Consider the following 21,131-nt stretch of genomic DNA (forward strand, 5'->3'; position numbering starts at 1 on the left):
GGTTCTGGGATGAGGTTCTTAAGGTGAAAAGTTTGTAAGACGAAACAATGTTTCCCATAGGAATAAATGGAAAAGTGATTAATGCAAGCCCCAAATTCACCCCTTTTGCCAACCGAAGCACCCGTTTTTGCGCTGCTGGGACTTCCCTGAGGCTCCCCTCCATGGGAAACCCCACCTCCGAACTTCTGTGTTTTTGCGATGCTGCAGGGGAATCCCAGCATTGCAAAAACGGGTGCTTCGCTGGCAACGGAAGTCCGGAGGTGGGGCATCCCAGTGGCAGCGGTGGGTTTGTAAGGTGAAAATAGTTTGTAAGAAGAGGCAAAATAATCTTAAACCCCGGGTTTGTATCTCGAAAAGTTTGTATGACGAGGCGTTTGCAAGACTAAATATCACTGTATACCTATACGTGGGTTACCTCATTTGATGCAATTTAGTCCTTCATTGCAATATGAAGTGATATGAGTATCAAAACACCCCTCTTGCACTGACAGCATTTGAGACTATGCACAGTCATCATAATTCCAGAAGATAATTGAAGGGCATATCTGCTTTTGGAATGTAAGCTGCTCCTGTCCAGTCTCATGCCATCTTGACCCTAAGCCGGTTTAAGAAAATCCTGTCCAGATGGAGTCACTATTGCAACAGCTTGCAAGGGATTCAGTCTGAATGGTTGGTTACTGTTGGGCATCTGTGCCTCTCACCTTTCGTTTCCAGAAAAGCAAATGACCAGTCACTTGCCTTCCTCTAGGCAAGTCTCCCTCTGTTTGTGCCTGTCTGTGGATGGGTGTTCAAGATAGTGTAATGTGATAAGAATTGGTGGTAGCACAATATAATGATATGACACAAATGTACTTATTGATAAGAATTTAAACATATAGAATTTTCTAATATAGTTTATGTGATATATGATAAGTATTTTTTGTATTTTAGATATGTATATATAATCTCCAGTAATTACAGGATAAATTGATACTGGATTAAGTAATCTAATGTAGAAGTGAAAGTTTGAACTAAGATTGGCATAATAGAGAGTTCGATATTCTTTATACTGAGGTAATGTAATTTTTTTAGTGCAAGGTAGGAAAAAGATTGTTTTCCTTTTCTTTTGAGGTTTTCTCATTTGATAATCTTATATAGGTTTTATAGAATGTTTTTTAATGGAAGAAAGATAAGCCTCCATTGAATGATTAATAGAAAAAGAAAAAATTTATATATGTTTTATTTTAAGCATGATTTTAGGGTTTGTACTTATGTTTTTTATCCTAGGTTGGAGAAAAATCAAATTTGTATTTGGTAAAAAAAAAGATTGTGTGTGTGTGTGTATATACATAAATATTAGAAACATAAAAACATAGAAGATTGACGGCAGAAAAAGACCTCACAGTCCATCTAGTCTGCCCCTATACTATTTCCTGTATTTTACCTTAGGATGTATGTTTATCCCAGGCATGTTTAAATTCAGTTACTGTGGATTTACCAACCAAATCTGCTGGAAGTTTGTTCCAAGCATCTACTACTCTTTCAGTAAAATAATATTTTATCCCTTTACTTCTGATCTTTCCCCCAATTAACTTCAGATTGTGCCCCTTTGTTCTTGGGTTCACTTTCCTATTAAAAACACTTCCCTCCTGAACTTTATTTAACCCTTTAACATATTTAAATGTTTCGATCATGTCTCCCCCTTTCCCTTCTGTCCTCCAGACTATACAGATTGAGTTCATTAAGTCTTTCCTGATAAGTTTTATGCTTAGGACCTTCCACCATTCTTGTAGCCCGTCTTTGGACCCGTTCAATTTTGTCAATATCTTTTTGTAGGTGAGGTCTCCAGAACTGAACACAGTATTCCAAATGTGGTCTCACCAGCGCTCTATACAGCGGGATCACAATCTCCCTCTTCCTGCTTGTTATACCTCTAGCTATGCAGCCAAGCATTCTACTCGCTTTCCCTACCGCCTGACTGCACTGTTCATTAAATATTAAAATGAATTAAACAGTCCACTGTTTTCTGGAATTAATAGCACCTGAGCTATTTCACATATTGATGTGCAATATTTCTGCTTTCTATATGACAACAGTTTTTCCGCCTACACTTTGAAACCTTCCATTGTCAACTGCCACCCACCCAGCCCAGTCATCACCATCTGCTTCACAGAGTGACACCTGCTTTCCTTTGCATTTTCCATAGCAATTGTCACAGGGGAAATCTTATTTAGCAAACAAAGTTGTATCCCAGAACAGCATAAAATTAAAAATAGTCCACAGTGGAACCTTCCTCGCTGCCGCATAGATGAAAAGGAGAGAAGGAGATAAAAGATAGACAGCTTGTGAATAATTAACATATGAGGCTCTGAAACACTCACAGCTCCAGATGAAGGCAGAATATAACAGTTCAGAAGGGAAAATATTTTCTGATACCACACAGTTTATCAAAAAGCACACCATTCATACATTTTGTATCATTTTGAAGAGCATCCCCAGTTCCTTTACATAGGTTTCCTGGGAAGCAGTACTTCTAATACTTTCAACTAGTTCACCGCCTCCACTTTCCCATCTACAACTAAGGCAACTGTCTCTAGTCTTTTGAAGTGGGCTCTACTCAATGGAAACTATTACTATCTATTATTTTTAAGGAAGCCTTCTCAACCTAGTGACCTCTAGAACACTTGGCTTACAGCTCCAGCCATCAATGTTGGCTATTGAAGATAAAAGTTCTGCCTTACCTGGAAGGCATTAGGTTGTAGAAAACTGAAGTTGCCATAGGGCCCTTTTTATTATATCGTCCTCTTAGAGCTATCTGTCTGTAATGTGTTTTTCTCCAGACATCCATCATTTTGTTTTGATAGAGCTAACTCGCTGGGGCTTCAAAAATCCTTGTGACCTCTACAAGGCAGTAAAGATTTACAGTTTCCTCTATCTCCTTTGAGGATTAAGCATGTAGGATCATTTTGAGTTTTGCTGCCAAGCTCGGATGACCTAAGATTTGAGCAAATCCTATTTATTCACACTTTCTTTCCTCCCAGAAGCATCCTCCCTTAGGCTTTTAGCACAATTCAGAAGATACAATAGATCTACCTTCCATGATAAATGATCCCTTTGGCCCTAGTGGTTTTGTTTATAACTCTGATATGTCAAGGATACTTCACAATCCCTTAGGTCAGGCCTCCAGGACATAGCTACATTAGCCTTTATAACCTTGGCAAAAAAAAATTCAACTGTGCAGTATTTTATGTCCATCCCTTAGGAAAGAAAGATAGCCATGAAACAAATACACAAGGTAGACAATATATAACGTTACTAATCTCATAAGGTGGCTTTCTGGGTGGTGAAATAGTTTTGTCTTATGACTTCAGAATGAAAAGTCCATAAGGGATGTTAAACAATCATGGAATATTTTATATAAAGCCTGGAGAAATGAGATCCTCTCCTAAACTGCAATACTTTATATAAGAAACTAAGTTGAAGTCAGAGGAACAGGGAATTTTACCAAACATGCCTAAACTTGTGCTAATTTCTCTCCAGCTCACATGGTGTTACACATACACTCTGAATAGATTCTCAGTTCATTAGCTGAGCTGCTGTCATCTCAAACAAGCATATTCTATTTTTAAAAAGAACTGTGCCTTGCATTATTGTACATTTTACTACAGGTAAAAAAAAAGCAATCCATTACAACTGAATCCCATATAGGGAATTGGTAGCCTTGCTCAATCTATGCCTGCTTTTATTTCTCTCCCCCCCACCACCTAATGCAAGGTCTCCCTCTCCTTTGATCCCTAAGAATTGATCCACATCCAGAGCTTGCCAATTTTCAGCTGGTAGAAACACATTTTGAATCAAAGGCACATACTGTGAATGGGGAGAGAACACAAGGTGTGACCTTCAAGCATAATCAGAATACATTTTTATGGCAACTAACAATCCTCCTGCCCCTCCCTCCTTCCATGAAAACACCCTTTTTTCCTGTAAAATCAGATTACTATTTCTTCAGACACTCCACTTCTTTCCCTCTAAGCTCTCCTACTATTTAACTATTTAATTCTTCACCGTGGTGGGAAGAGAAATGAGACACCCTCATTCCAGAATGTCTCCCTCCCTTCCTCCCCCCTCCCCAAAATGCAACCCTTTGAGGACCCTCTGCTCCTCAAATTAGGCAACAAGTAGGAAGCTTAAAATGGAACAGCATTTTAAGGGGGAGAACCCAACTTCCTTGAAGGGGGGCGGTTTAAAAAAAATCCCCTTTTAAAATGTTAAAATGTTAGAGACAAGGCGGCGGGAAGGAGGTGTGTCAATGAAGGCTAGTAGGGAATCGGGGGTGGGGGAGGAGGCTGAGGCTCTTACCTGCGTCCGAGGCACCTGAGGGAAGAGATTGAGCGTGGTGGGCCTTTTCGGTCTGTAGGTATCCATGGTTACCGGCTGGGGCTCCTTGATAGGCTCGGGCGCCGTCCCTTCATCAGCGGGGGTCTCCCCAGTGGCATCAATCAGGTCCAGCTGAAGCATCTCCGCCTGGAGCCGGCTCGCCTCCCCTCCGCCCACTGCCAGGACGCTGCTGGCCTGCAGATTCAAATGGCTCTGCCAGGATACAAACGAGGGAGGGAGAGACGGTGAATCATGAGACTGAGTCGTGCAAGGAGGCAGAAAGAGAGAGAGGTCAGCGACTAATGCCGCGTTTTAGCAGCAGCAGCCTGTAATTCAGGGAGAGCAAAAGCAGCAGCCGGGGGGGGGGGGGAAGATCCACAGCGTCGCTCCGCGTAGAAAGAAGAAGAGAAAGAAGCTGCCGTTCCCCACCGTGTCCGAGCTTCTTCTGGGAAGGCTCCTTGGCATCGCGGACATTTGTTCGATCCCCTTCGTTTGCAGTTGGCATCAATTCAAGGGAAAGGAGGGAGCCAAGTTGCTGAACCTGCATGTTAGAATGCGGACCGAGCCACACACTTAAGAGGAAAATGCTTCTTCAGCACATCAGTTCCCTACAAAAATCATAAATATAAAGGCTTTTTTGCTGTGTTGGGCTAGTCTCTCTCTCTCTCTCTCTCTCTCTCTGTGTGTGTGTGTGTGTGTGTGTGTGTGTGAGAGAGAGAGAGAGAGAGAGAGTGTATACATTTATTTATTTATTTTATTAGAGGTGGAAGGGACCTTGTAGGTCATCTAGTCCAACCCCCTGCTCAAGCAGGAGTCCCTACACCACTTGGGACAAATGGCTGTCCAATTTCCTCTTGAAAGTCTTAAGTGTTGGAGCTCTCACAACCTCAGCAGGTAAGCTATTCCTTGTTGATCGCACTCACCGTCAGAAAGTTCCTCCTTATATCCAGGTTAAATCTCTGTTTGGTCAGCTTCCATCCATTATTCCCTGTCTGGCCCTCTGGTGCTTTGGAAAACAGCCTAACCCCCCTCCTCTGTGTGGCAGCCCCTCAGGTATTGGAATACCGCTATCATGTCTCCCCTGGTCCTTCTCTTTGGTAGACTAGCCATGCCCAGTTCCTGCAACCTTTCTTAGTATGTTTTAATTTCCAGGCCCCTTGTCATCCTGGTTGCTCTGAAATGGAATGTCTGAAAGGGTCACATATCTGTAATTGTATAGGTATAGATTCTCCTGTTTGAGCAGAGGGGTGGACTAGAAGACCTCCAAGGTCCCTTACAGCTCATTCTGTTCTATATTTCGTTTGGAGCAATAGATGGTTTAAAAAAAAGCCATTCCCATCTATAACACACACACAGGTGCCCTAGCAACATCTTTATTTTATTTTTTTATTTTTTTGGTTTTGGCACAGCTGTGATTTGCCATTGGCTTGGCCCCACCTTATAAGTGAGACTGGTTTAAGTTCTTTTTAGCTGCATCAAACAAAGTAGCATTTTTTTTCCTCCTTTATCCGGTACAATACACCAGAGGTGTATAAACTCTGTAAAGCTTTATTACTCGCTACCTGGATGGGACTACAAGTGTCCTGAAACAAAAGCAGCAGAAGAAAGACTGAGACTAGCAACAGGGATAATCATGTGTGTCCTGTTGGAATGGGGAAATAAATAAATAAATAAATAAATGCACACACACGCACACACACACGTATGTATGTATGTATGTATGTATGTATGTATACAGAGCTGAATGGGATCAGATCTGGTGGCCTAGAGGTTAATTCTCTGCCTTACAAGGCAGAAGCTGCCGGATCAAATCCCAATAAGGGTGTGGCTAGCTGATGAGGCCAGAACAAGGCTGAAATGATACCATCCTAGTCTCCCTTAATTTTAAAAATTCAGCAAAAAAACATGTACACATACACATACATATGTGTGAGTGTGTGTGTGTGTGTGTGTGTATATATATGTTTTCGTAAATTTTCACGGGTATAGTTCCGTGACCAGGTTCTTAAGTATAAAAGTTTGTACGTAGAAGCAATTTTTTCCATTGGAATCAATGTAAAAGCAAATAATGCATGCAAACCCATTAGGAAAGAAATAAAAGCTTGGAATTTGAGTGGGAGGAGGAGGAGGAAGAAGAGAAGGAGGACAGTCGCTGCCCAGAGTGAAGGGAACATTTCTTTTATCTGGGTGCTGGCAGAGGTTTATTTCCTCTCCAAGTGCCCAGAGAAAGGAAAATGCTTCCTTCACTCTGGACTGCCAAAGCCTCCTTAAGCGCCACTAAAAGGCTCGTCTGGCAGCCCAGAAAAGCCAGAGATGGCTGGGATTAAAGGGGGAATGGCAGGAAACTGGCCAGACTTTCGTGCCGCTCTCACAACTTCCTTCATGTCAATATAATAGGAATGAAAAAAGGTAACTGAAGACATCAATCAGTAAGTAGGAAATGGCCATAGGTTTTAAATAATCATCATGGAGGCAACATAAAACATGTTCTCATCTCTGTTATACTGACCGATCAACAGTGGTCAGCCTTAGAAGGCACTACAAACCCTCAATGGATATCATTCCATAGCATGAACCAACTATTGTTGTGGTTACAGGGTTCTCCATAGCCACCTTCACATGCCTTCAATGTCAATATAATTGGGTGTCCAGTAAATGAAGACTATGTCATGAGGGCAGATCCTTAATAAACAGTTGGGCATATGAGGGCTGCAGTAAGACATTGTTTCAGGATGAGACTATAAGGCCTGCTCATATTACTGCTACCTCAGCACGGTATTAAGGAGTTATCTATCTTTGTTTCTGGCAGTAAGTCTTTGTTGTTTGAGTCCACATGTCATTGTGTTCATTTTGTCCCCTGTCCATTAATAAGAGCTGCCCCTAATCCTCGGAGAGGGGTGGCATACAAATCCAATTAATAAAATTAATACATAAAGATGAGCTGGGGTGGTGCAGCAGGTAGAGTGCAGTACTGCAGGCCACTAAAGCTGACTGTAGATTTGTAGGTCAGCGGTTCAAATCTAATCACCGGCTCAAGGTTGACTCAGCCTTCCATCCTTCTGAGGTAGGTAAAATAAGGACCCAGATTATGGGGGCAATATGGTGGCTCTGTTAAAAAGCGCTATTGCGAACATGTTGTAAGGAGAAGGACAGCATTATTTTTTTCTTAATAAATAAGACAGTTGGAAGTGAACTACCAATATTATTAATAATATCACAGCTGAAGAATATTTTGTTAAAAATGGAAGTATGGAAATCTGTCAGAAAACATGATAATTAATAAATTGACCAACTGCACTGAAATGATTAGGCTTACATATGAATTACAAAATAGTCAAGAGAGACTTTTGTACCGTATGCGATTTTTTTTTACAAGTGGCTAGAAATTAAAAGAAATAAACAAACAAAGAGAAACAAATGGCAGTTGCAAATAATAATTTTAATTAAATTGACCATAATGATTGATTGGCAACCTAATAGTTGGATAGATAGGTGTAGATATTTTTCTTTTCGATTTATCAGAAATGTAAAATGAGGAGATGATTGTTTTCCATGTATTTGTACTATACTGTTGTTTTTGCATTGTTTTTCTTATGTTTGTCTATGTTTTCTTTGTTTCTGTACTGTCTTTTTAAATTTCAATTTTTTTCCCCAAAAAAATATCAGAGCTGAAAAGGAGTTTCTGCCTTAACTTGACCACATCCAGCAGTTATAAAGTATGCAAAATTGAATACATTTGGTCACTCTTTTCATCAAAGTAAAAATTTATTGGTGAGTAGCAAGTGGAAACACAGTATTACTGGCCATTTTAAGCTTTTGCAGCCACTTTTCTTCCCTTATAGCCCCCGACCAGCCGCATAAAACAATACTTTGTTGTTAAAAAGAAAAGAATAGATAGTTATATGCTGGTGGTCCATCACAACCATGCAAGAGCATTAAAATCAGTCTCTAAACCTCGGTCAGAAATTATGGAGTGTGTTAACTGGTCCTCTGTGGTCTATTTTAAGACTGAAATAGTCAGCGATGAAAGGATGGGTGCAATCTTTCTTCCCCCTTACCAATTGCTTCGTGATCAAAGGAAGGAGGAATCTGAAAACTTGCAATTCCTCCGGAATGGACCCATTCATACTATGGTATCATAATTGACAGGTGTTTTTGCCATACTTCAATATCATGTACATAAGGAAAAAGAGGTGCCAATCCATTTGCTTTGTTCAAGTGCTGCGCACACAAAATCAGAACAGACCAATAGAGGCACTACAGGGATCAACAGCAGGGATATGTTATAGTTTTCTGATGATTAAAGGATATTTTAAGTCAGAAGTGGGGAAATATTACAATATACAATGATACCTCGTCTTACAAACTTTTCGAGATACAAACCCGGGGTTTAAGATTTTTTTGCCTCTTCTTATGAAGTATTTTCACCTTACAAACCCACCGCTGCCACTGGGATGCTCTGCCTCCGGACTTCCATTGTCAGTGAAGAGCCCGTTTTTGCACTGCTGGGATTCCACTGAGGTTCCCCTCCATGGGAAACCCCACCTCCAGACTTCCATTGCCAGCTCTTTTTTTCGATGCTGGGATTCCCCTGCTTGGATTCCCCTGCAGCATCGCAAAAACACAGAAGTCCGGAGGTGGGGTTTCCCATGGAGGGGAGCCTCAGGGGAATCCCAGCAGCACAAAAATGAGCTCTTCGGCTGGCAAAAGGGTTGAATTTTGGGCTTGCACGCATTAATCGCTTTTCCATTTATTCCTATAGGAAACATTGTTTCGTCTTACAAACTTTTCACCTTAAGAACCTCGTCCTGGAATGAATTAAGTTTGTAAGACAAGGTATCACTGTACTTTATATCACTAGGTGGGAAGGTTTCCATATCTACCTATTATTTTAGTAATGTTCTCACAGCTCAAAACTTGACACAAAGACTACAATATTCCTGGAACCAGAGAAAAGGAGCGGCTTTTTTTTAGTTGCTTGCGTGTTTTGTTATGAATGTTTTAAAAATTGTAAGGATTGTATCATTTTATGCATGACTATGATAGGAATAGTATGATTCCCCCCACCCCCAAATGTAAATAGCCTGTTCCAATTTCTTATGAACAAGCACTCCTGGCATACATCAGCTTCTTCTGTAACTTAATGTGACTTATATACTAGAAGCTCCACCCTGACCCAAAAGTGGCAAAACCACTCTGAAAACTTGTCAAATAAAACTGCAGTGACTTGTATGGGCAATTGCTAGGAATCAAGACTGAAAGGCATTCAAAATATAAAAACATGACATGAGAATGTGATATGTTTACCATCTTATTAAAAATCAGACCAATAGACAAGGGAGATAACATTCAGTAATAAAGACATGTCATATTGTACCATAAGAAAGGACTGACTAAAGGATGATTTAGTTTCCCAGATTTAGGAGCAATCTTGCATTTAAGCGATCACATAATGTTCCATCAAGTCATCTACTCTTCCGCCATGATGACACAATTCAAAGAGCAGCGTGACCAATATCTCTATTCTCAGTTTTTCCCCTCAGAAAACATTGTGTATGGTAAGCTCATAGACATGTGACACAGAGAGGTGTTAGGATGGGCTGACTTCTCTATAACTACACTGCTAAAAAAAAATAAAGGGAACACTTAAACAACAGAATATAATTCCAAGTAAATCAGACTTCTGTGAAAGCAACACTGATTGACAATCAATTTCACATGCTGTTATGCAAATGGATAGTTGTGCAAATGAAATATTCAATGAGAATATTTCATTTATTCAGATCTAGGATGTGTTATTTGAGTGTTCCCTTTATAATTTTTTTGAGTAGTATATATTAATTACTGTTAGATTATGAGAAATCTATGCAGAAAAGTAAGGGCTTAGAAGTACAAAAAATAATATAAGAAGCAATTCTGGAGACCTCACTTACAAAAAGATATTGACAAAATTGAACAGGTCCAAAGACGAGCTACAAGAATGGTGGAAGGTCTTAAGCATAAAACGTATCAGGAAAGACTTAATGAACTCAATCTGTATAGTCTGGAGGACAGAAGGAAAAGGGGGGACATGATCGAAACATTTAAATATGTTAAATAAGGTCCAGGAAGGAAGTGTTTTTAATAGGAAAGTGAACACAAGAACAAGGGGACACAATCTGAAGTTAGTTGGGGGAAAGATCAAAAGCAACATGAGAAAATATTATTTTACTGAAAGTGTAGTAGATCCTTGGAACAAACTTCCAGCAGACGTGGTTGGTAAATCCACAGTAACTGAATTTAAACATGCCTGGGATAAACATATATCCATCCTAAGATAAAAATACAGGAAATAGTTTAAGGGCAGACTAGATGGATCATTGTCAAGGCTGTGAGTAAAGGTAATAAAGTTGATGTGGTGGTGCATCTTGGCACAAACGATTTGTCCCAGAGAAATGTTAATGTAGTAAAAAGAGATTTTCAATGTCTAAGTGTGGAGCTGGGTAAAATAACTGATTCAGTGACTTTCTCAGAGGTGTTACCGGTTTGTGGCCAGGAGGGTAAAACAAGTTGTATCAGAGAGTTTAATGTGTGGTTAAGGCAGTGGTGTAAAGCTGAAGGTTTTGGTTATGTAAGTCATGATGTCAGTAGGTGGTCTAATAGGGAGTTGTTTAAGAGGGATGGTTTGCATCCATCATACAGAGGTACCCAGGTGCTCGGTGAGGAATTCAGAACTTTTTTGGACAGGCATTTAAACTAGGTAAAGGGGACAGAGATGTACCAGATGTGGAGAATTTCTGTCCCCGACCAATGAGGATAAATCAGTTTCTGGAAGCTTATGAAAAGGGAGCTGTAAATAAAATAGATGTAGTTGTTGATGATAAGGGGCAAACTAATAATGAAAATAATGTTCTTCGGGTAATGTACACGAATGCTCGAAGCTTGAGCAACAAGCTCTGTGAGTTAATGGCCATAATATCTAGAGATAATTTGGATCTGGTTGCCATAACTGAGACATGGTTTAAGGATTCTAACGAATGGGAAATATCCATACCAGGATATACACTGTATAGGAAGGATAGAATAGAGAGAAGGGGAGGTGGAGTAGCCATTTATGTTAAAGAAAGTCTAAAAACAATACTAATTCAAAATACATGTAAAGATCTGGAGACCCTCTGGATTTGCATGCAAAATAAAGACGGTTCTGTCATTAGAATTGGGGTGATCTATAGGCCTCCAGGGCAATCTGAAGAACATGACAACAAGATGGTGGATGAGATTACCCTAATGGCAGTAAAGGGAGATATTGTGGTTATGGGTGATTTCAACATGCCTGATGTTGACTGGAATATCCCCAGTGCCCTTACATGCAAAACACAGTTCCCTCTAAGCTGAGCAGTGAGTAATCGCTCACTTAAAAATCATCATCAACTCAGAGTTTTCCAAACCTGCCCAGAAGCCGAGAGGGAAAGAGTGAGAGGGAAGGAGAGAGAGAGAGGAAGAGAGGAAGAGAGAGAAACAGATAGAAAAAAGAGAGGAAGGAAAAGAGAAAGAAAAAGAATGGGAGTAAGGAAGAGAGAAAGAAAATCAAAATCTAGTTTGAAACTAGCTCAATTATTTAAGTGGCATTTTGATATTGATAGAGTTGCCCTATTATGAGCTCACTGTTATAGACACACAGTACAGTATTTTATTTTGAAATTCTCTGAGGCAAAACAGGGTGGGTTGTTTGTTTGTTTGTTTGTTTGTTTGTTTATTTCTGTGCTGCCCAGTCTCGAAGGGACTGCCGCTCAGACACTATACTTTTCCGCACCCCCCAAAAAAAAAAATTAGAGGGAACACTGATGCAAAAGTAAGAATATAGTAGAGGCCTTTACAGGAGCAGCTCTGGCACAGCTAGTTAAGACACCAACTAGAGGGGAGAATATTCTAGATTTAGTTTTTACAAATGGGAATTGGGTTTCAGAGGTCAAGGTGGGAGAAAATTTAGGTTGCAGTGACCATCTATGTTTGTGGTTTGATGTAAAAACTGATTGTGAGCAATCCTATACTGCAACCAAAGTATTGGATTTCAGAAAAACAAATTTTAATGCAATGGGGGAATATTTAAATAATGAATTAAAGGGGAGGGATAAAATGGCAGGAGCGAGCACCCAGTGGACTGTATTAAAAAAGGCCATCTTAAAAGCCACAAGACTTTATGTAAAGCAAGTAACTAAAGGTAAAAGGAAGAAGAAACCGCTATGGTTTAGCAATGATGTAAGGGCTATAGTCAATGAAAAAAAGGCTGCCTATAGGAGGTATAAAGAGTCTGGAAGTATAGCTGATAGAGAGGTGTATAAAATGAGACAGAAGGAGGCGAAACAGATAATATATGCTGTTAAAGCCTCAAAAGAGGAAGAAATAGCAAAATCTGTAAAGAAGGGGGATAAAACCTTCTTCAGATATATTAGTGATAGGAAGAAGAAAAACTGCAGCATCACAAAGCTTAGTACCGGGAATAATACATGCATTGATGGGAATAAGGAGATCGCTGACCATTTCAATAGCTACTTCTGTTCAGTTTTCTCAAAAGACACCTTACAAAATAATACTATAGAGGGATATAGCATTGCTTCCAGCTGTACGGATTCAGCTCCAGTGATCTTAGAAGCCGATGTCTTAGAAGAACTTGAAAGATTAAAGATAAATAAGGCAATGGGTCCAGATGGCATCCACCCCAGAGTTCTTAAAGAACTCAGATCTGTCATTGCTACCCCCCTGACTGATTTGTTTAACCAATCCCTGTTAACAGGAGATGTTCCTGAGGATTGGAGAATGGCCAGTGTTGTGCCTATCCACAAGAAGGGCAGTAGAGAAGAAGCTGGTAACTACAGGCCAGTTAGCTTGACATCAGTTGTAGTTAAAATGATGGAGACTCTACTCAAAAAGAGGATAAATCAGCATCTAAAAAACAATAACTTATTGGACCCAAATCAGCATGGCTTTACTGAAGGCAAATCGTGTCAGACTAATCTCATTGAGTTCTTTGACTATGTCACAAAGGTGTTGGATCAAGGTGGTGCCGTGGATATTGCCTATCTGGACTTCAGCAAAGCCTTTGATACGGTTCCACATAAAGAGCTGATAGATAAATTAGTGAAGATTGGACTTAATCCCTGGATAGTTCAGTGGATTTCAAGCTGGCTGAAGCATAGACATCAGAGAGTTATTGTTAATGGCGAGTATTCTGAGCAGAGACAGGTTACAAGCGGTGTGCCACAAGGGTCTGTTCTGGGTCCTATTCTTTTTAATATGTTTGTGAGTGACATAGGGGAAGGTTTGGTAGGGAAGGTTTGCCTATTTGCCGATGACTCTAAAGTGTGCAATAGGGTTGATATTCCTGGAGGGGTCTGTAATATGGTAAATGATTTAGCGTTACTAGATAAATGGTCAAAGCAATGTAAACTGCAGTTTAATGTTTCCAAATGTAAAATAATGCACTTGGGGAGAAGGAATCCTCAATCTGAGTATTGCATTGGCAGTTCTGCGTTAGCAAAAACTTCAGGAGAGAAGGATTTAGGGGTAGTGATTTCTGACAGTCTCAAAATGGGTGAGCAGTGTGGTCGGGCGGTAGGAAAGGCAAGTAGGATACTTGGCTGTATAACAAGCAGGAAGAGGGAGATTGTGATCCCCTTATATAGAGCGCTGGTGAGACCACATTTGGAGTACTGTGTTCAGTTCTGGAGACCTCACCTACAAAAAGATATTGACAAAATTGAACGGGTCCAAAGACGGGCTACAAGAATGGTGGAAGGTCTTAAGTATAAAACGTATCAGGAAAGACTTAATGAACTCAATCTGTATAGTCTGGAAGACAGAAGGAAAAGGGGGGACATGATCGAAACATTTACATATGTTAAAGGGTTAAATAGGGTTCAGGAGGGAAGTGTTTTTAATAGGAAAGTGAACACAAGAACAAGAGGACACAATCTGAAGTTAGTTGGGGGGAAAATCAAAGGCAACATGAGAAAATATTATTTTACTGAAAGAGTAGTAGATCCTTGGAACAAACTTCCAGCAGACGTGGTTGGTAAATCCACAGTAACCGAATTTAAACATGCCTGGTATAAACATATATCCATTGTAAGATAAAATACAGGAAATAGTATAAGGGCAGACTAGATGGACCATGAGGTCTTTTTCTGCTGTCAGACTTCTATGTTTCCATGTTTCAATAAATCCTAAACATTCTTCATATCCAGTGGTTCCCATGTTGAGCAGTTACTGTAATCTGCAAAGGCCAATCACCCCCTTTTACATTTGTGCCTAGTATTAGAAGCGAGCATAAGTAAGAGAAATAAACTATATAGAGAGATTGAATGGTAACATGAACCATGGAAAAATATGTCAAGTCCCCTACCTACCATATGCTTACAAGCTTGAACTTTAATTCTGAAACTTTCCTAATAAATAGCTGGGGAAAATCCATAGTTTATGGGGGTGAGGGTGGATGGGGGGAAATCCCATCATGGCATCCTGAATTTGCTGCTTGGGATGACTGCTTTGTTTGTACAATTATAAACCATGAAGTCAACAGGTGTGGTAAAAAACATGCAGTATCTGGAAAAAAGCCACAACAAATAAAATTATTGCAGTATGTACTAAACATAATACTAAGGCAGTTATTATGACTACCATATCTCATAAACAGAACCTCATATCCATTTCTAAATGGAAGTCGAACTCTTCCATTTAGAATGTGAGCTTCTAAAACCTGGTCCAGTTAAAACAAATAAAATATTTATAATGAAATACAAAGACATTTATTTTATTTTAATTTGGTAATATTTTTAGGAGCACAATGTTAGGAGGTAGGGAACACTATGACCCAAACATGGAAAAGTGCATAGAAAATGTAAAATCTGTATATGAGACCAAGATATATATGTCCAGTCGGCAAAGCAGTGGAAGTGATGTGCCGGTGCCTGGAGGCTGTTGGGGTCTGGATGGGTGTCAACAGACTCAAGCTCAACCCGGATAAGACGGAGTGGCTCTGGTTTTTGCCTCCCAAGGACAATTCCATCTGTCCGTCCATCACCCTGGGGGGGGGAGTCACTAACCCCCTCAGAGAGGGTTCACAACTTGGGTGTCCTCCTCGATCCACAGCTCACATTAGAGAAACATCTTTCAGCTGTGGCGAGGGGGGCGTTTGCCCAGGTTCGCCTGGTGCACCAGTTGCGGCCCTATTTGGACCGGGAGTCACTGCTCACAGTCACTCATGCCCTCATCACCTCGAGGCTCGACTACTGTAATGCTCTCTACATGGGGCTACCTTTGAAAAGTGTTCGGAAACTTCAGATCGTGCAGAATGCAGCTGCGAGAGCTATCATGGGCTTTCCTAAATTTGCCCATGTCACACCAACACTCCGCAGTCTGCATTGGTTGCCGATCAGTTTCCGGTCACAATTCAAAGTGTTGGTTATGACCTATAAAGCCCTTCATGGCACTGGACCAGAATATCTCCGGGACCGCCTTCTGCCGCACGAATCCCAGCGACTAGTTAGGTCCCACAGAGTTGGCCTTCTCCGGGTCCTGTCAACTAAACAATGTCGTTTGGCGGGACCCAGGGGAAGAGCCTTCTCTGTGGCGGCCCCGACTCTTTGGAACCAACTCCCCCCAGATATCAGAGTTGCCCCCACCCTCCTAGCCTTTCGTAAGCTCCTTAAAACCCACCTCTGTCGTCAGGCATGGGGGAATTGACATGTTCCTTCCCCCTAGGCTTATAAAATTTATGCATGGTACGCTAGTGTGTATGATTGGTTTTAACTTGTGATGGTTTTTTAAATTAATTTAAATATTGGATTTGTCTTACATTGTATTGCTATTGCTGTGAGCCGCCCGGAGTCTGCGGAGAGCGGCGGCATACAAATCTGATTAAATTTAAACTTAAACTTAATTGGCAAGTATATCTTCTTATGGTTATGTAACTGGATATAAACTTACCAGTAAGTTATGACAATTGTAGGAATTTTTGTATTGGTGTCTTATAGTTACACACAAATACAATAGTTTAGAATTTTAAGGGTGTATTTAACCATTTCACAAATTTAAAATCCCAGCAGATGCACATGCAGTAAGATATATTAATGTGCAAAATATCATCCAGTCACAACTCAAATGTCCTCCTATCCCCAGTAGGAATTTAGTCACATGTCACATGTGGAACTAAATCTCTTTATTACTGCCTGCAAGTAAGATTGTACAGTACTAACATACAAATCAGATATTGATATCTTATGCCGCCTACAGGTCATTGCATGAATAACCTAAATTTACAGTGCTAAAGCTGAAACAGATTGAATATGAGAAATGGCCCATACTCCATTAATATAGAATCCAACGCTTAGCAAAATTAAATTAAAACCTCTAAATATTCTGGAAGTATGAATACTACATGCTAAGTGATACTTTAAAAAATGACAACTTTTTCTGAATGTTTTTCAACGGTGAATTAGAAAGATTTTAGCTAATAAGGGACAAAACCCATCCAAAATCCTTAAAAGCACAGGGGTGGAAAGATAATATTTAACAAAGAGTGTATTAGGTTTGTATGCTGTTTGACTGTCAATAACTCTCAGCAAATCCAAAAGGTACACTTAGCTGCACACTTCTTTTTTTGTAAAGCAAGGATATTCTATAGTGGTTCCCTTCTTAGCACTTTCCAAATTGCAGAAAATCATAAAAGGTTCTCAAAAAGCAAATATATCTTGACGATGCAGATACTCAGGTTAAAAGAATATGCTGCTATGGAAGAAATTCCTTCATGCCATCTAATATGCTCTTTAGTTATCAATGATAACTGGCCAATATTATTATAGTTCTAAAAATGGTCTTGCATAGAGAAGAGCAAGAAAATTTAAGCCAAACTTGATATTCCAAATCTCTTTTTTAAATTGTCTCAGGTATTTGCAACATCCAGTTTTTAAAAGTACATTTAGACTCTGTTGTGGTTAGTTCTGGCCCAGCTCCTGCCCCAAGGACTGTGGATGTGGGGGAGACATCCACATGCTGCAGGCCTGTTTTGCCCCCCCCTGTGGAATCTGCTGATGAAGGCTCCTCTGACCAAGAATACATGAGTGACAGGGAGGAGGAGAGTGGGGCAGACAGCTCAGAAGGAGATCAATTATCTAGCTCCTCCTTGGATTCAGAACAAGAGTTAATGATACAGCCACGCATGCGGAGAGCAATGCATAGGCAACAACAACTGAGAGATTATTATCAAAGAAAATGAGGCCACCTGTGGTTGGGTGGGGCTGTGGAAATTCGTGAGGCTGCTATAAATAGCAGCCTGTGGGTTTGGCCATTGTGGAGGATTATCTGATCATTGTGTTTCGTGACTGCTTTGCTGACTTTGATCTTTGTGTGCTGATTTTTCCCCGCTTTGAAACTAAACCAGGGCAAAGTGTGTTTCACTTTGTGAAAGAAGGAGGACTGTGAATTGCCTCACAGCTGCAAGCTAAGTATCACAGAACTGATAAGGGACTTGTACAAATTACCAGTTTGTTTGGAGATGAGGGCTCTTTGCTATACCAAAAAAGGGCTTGGTTTAAGTGAATTTTCATTATAAAGAACATTGTTTTGGATTTTCAAACGTGTGTGTGTCTGCAATTTGTACCTGTAAATTTTTGGGAGGATTCTACCAGAGAGCCCGACAGAACAGACTCTAAATAAAATGCTGGTTTTTTGAATGCCCAAGATTCATTTGATTACTGTGAATGAATAGTTGATGAATAGTGAATGAATTATTATTATTATTATTATTATTATAGTTTGCACATAGTCAGTGAAATGGATGAAATAGCCCATGTAGAATTGGAAGTTAGAAAGTGAGAGAAATATGTTTTGTTGCTTGTGTTCAGGAATGTGTTTGCTTCTAAATGCTTTTTGTCCTGCATGGATGTGCTCATCTTTGGTACTGTGAGAAACAGGATAGTCTCCTATTTTTTTAAAATAAAGCAATATGTTTTGTAAGACAAATAGGTCATTCATGTCTTTCAGAATTAAAATTAATTTACCAGTATGTACTTCAATTTGGTGTATATTTTTATAACCCCTACTTCATTTCCTTAGGATAAGTTGCTCCATTCTTTTAAACATTTCTTTAACCCCACATAAATATATATATATATATGAGTAAATAGTTTGAGTGATTAGTTATGTAATGGGATTGTAGAAAATGTACTCCCTTCTCTACTCTATTTAACTCATAGCTCCATCATTTCTTTTTTGTTCTGTTTCCAAACCATATTCATTCATCCTGATATGACACGGGTTACAACTTTAGCATTTTCATATGCATGGTTAGTCAGCACTTGTCTTTGGGGATTTGAAATTTGGATCAACAAGCAGTTTTTTCAGTATGCTGCATTTCTAAAATAATATGTATGTTCTTAAGTAATATGCAAAGCATACAAACTACATTATTCCTATTTACAGATACATATAAAATTTAAAAATGGTGACTAGGAGGAGAAACAAACTCTAATAATGCGAAAACTGATTTGCATTTACTTTATATGTGCTTCCCTAGTAACTGATTTCTACACCATTAAAGATTTAAAGAGTTTAGTATAATGAGATAAATGCTATTAATATCATTTCAGTGCATCACCTTTACCAGTTATCTATGTTGCTTCAGTAGAAGAATTCACTAGATGAATATTCAGATCCTGAAAAATCCTACCATCATCATCATTATTATTATTAATTAGATTTGTATGCCGCCCCACTCCGTAGACTCGGGGCGGCTCACAACAGTGCTAAAAACAATACATGGTAACAAATCAAATAATTAAAATCTAAAATAACAGCTTTACATTACAAAGTCTAAAAATAAAAAAAACCCCCAATAGATAGAATACATACAGTCATATCATGCACAAAATTACATAGGCAAGGGGGGGGGATGTCTCAGTTCCCCCAAGCCTGACGACAGAGGTGGGTTTTAAGGAGTTTACGAAAGGCAAGGAGGGTGGGGGCGCTCCTAATCTCTGGGGGGAGTTGATTTCAGAGGGTCGGAGCCGCCACAGAGAAGGCTCTTCCCCTGGGTCCCGCCAGATGACATTGTTTAGTCGATGGGACCCGGAGAAGACCAACTCTGTGGGACCTAACTGGCCGCTGGGATTCGTGCGGCAGAAGGCGGTCTCGCAGATATCCTGGTCCAGTGCCATGAAGGGCTTTATAGGTCATAACCAACACTTTGAATTGGGACCGGAAACTGATCAGCAACCAATGCAGACTGCGGAGTGTTGGTGAAACATGGGCATACCTAGGTAAGCCCATGACTGCTCTCGCAGCTGCTTTCTGCACGATCTGAAGTTTCCGAACACTTTTCAAAGGTAGCCCCATGTAGAGAGCTTTACAATAGTCGAACCTCGAGGTGATGAGGGCATGAGTGACTGTGAGCAGTGACTCCCGGTCCAGATAGGGCCGCAACTGGTGCACCAGGCGAACCTGGGCAAATGCCCCCCACGCCATAGCTGAAAGATGTTTCTCTAATGTGAGCTGTGGATCGAGGAGGACGCCCAAGTTGCGGACCGTCTCCGAGGGGGTCAATAATTTCCCCCCCCCAGGGTAATGGACAGACAGATGGAGTTGTCCTTGGGAGGCAAAACCCACAGCCACTCCGTCTTATCATCCTTCCTTGTCCAGATTTTCAGGTTTTGGACTTGAACTTTCATAACTTCCTCTTCCGTAGTGTTACATTCTGAGACTGAAGCACATAGGATTCAATCAGGTCCTCCATTTGGAAGGAAAATACTGACTGATATTTATCCAATATCTAAAATGCAAAAGAGGGGGGAGGCACTCAAAAGAGTTGGAACATAGTTGGGATATGATTGTGCATTCATTATTTATTATTTATTAATTGGATTTATATGCCACCCCTCTCCGAGGACTCGAGTGTAACTGAGTTCCCATCCCTTTTTTACATGCACATATTCACAACATATGTAAATAAAGAACAAAGCAAAGATCAGATAAATGCAGCCAACATACTGAATTTTTTTGACATAGTCTACAGACACCTGTGTACAACACATTTGGCATGTACTGAGCTAAATGAGGCTGGAAGCTTTTTTAAAATAAATAATTCATCGGAGCAAAGGCAGTGACAAAGAGAATGCAGTGGATCTCAACCTGGGGGTTGGGACCCCTTTGGGGGTGGAACGACCATTTCACAGGGGTCACCTAAGACCATGGGAAAAGACAAATTTCCCATGGTGTTAGGAACTAAAGCTTCTATTCTGGCACTTTGAAACATATTTTTACAATCCAACCAATCAGGTGTTTACAATGGGGGTGTCCCTCTGACCTTCCTGCAAATTAGCTTAAAGCTCTGTTGGAAGAGTTGGCACTAGACTTATTGTTGGGGGTCACCAAAACATCAGGGACTATATTAAGAGGTCGCAGCATTAGAAAGGTTGAGAACCACTGTTTTAATGGTATCTGGGATGGTTTGAACTGTTAATTCAAAGGGAGGGAGATCCTCAGAGTTGTGGGTACAATCACCTTTATTTTAAACCCTTGTCCATCCCAGTTCCCCAAAGCATGCAGGAAGCAGGCTTGTGAGCTGATCCATGTGAAGGTTAATGCCTCTTTGAGAGGAAGGGTTGATTCCATCGTCCCCCTCAAGAGATCATTGCTGGATCTGGAAAATAGTTTGTCCAGCTTTCAACCTTCTGCTTTTAGGGAAGGTTGCTGAGAACATGATCAGTCTCCAGCTACAGTGAATTACTAGATTGTTGGAATGA

The 21,131-nt window shown here is 40.3% G+C and overlaps 1 protein-coding gene across 2 annotated transcripts in view; it reads right to left on the minus strand.

Moving 5' to 3' along the window:
• MAPK8IP1 (mitogen-activated protein kinase 8 interacting protein 1) overlaps positions 1–21,131 on the minus strand; it is an 89,467-nt gene that overhangs the window by 25,264 nt on the left and 43,072 nt on the right. For both annotated transcript variants that reach the window (XM_070760469.1, XM_070760477.1), the window contains exon 3: positions 4,339–4,569. In XM_070760469.1, the coding sequence (XP_070616570.1) occupies positions 4,339–4,569 (231 nt within the window). The remainder of the gene's footprint in view (positions 1–4,338; positions 4,570–21,131) is intronic.

This window comes from Erythrolamprus reginae, chromosome 1, assembly GCF_031021105.1.
Source record: "Erythrolamprus reginae isolate rEryReg1 chromosome 1, rEryReg1.hap1, whole genome shotgun sequence".
In the NCBI taxonomy this organism is placed as follows: Eukaryota; Metazoa; Chordata; class Lepidosauria; order Squamata; family Dipsadidae; genus Erythrolamprus; species Erythrolamprus reginae.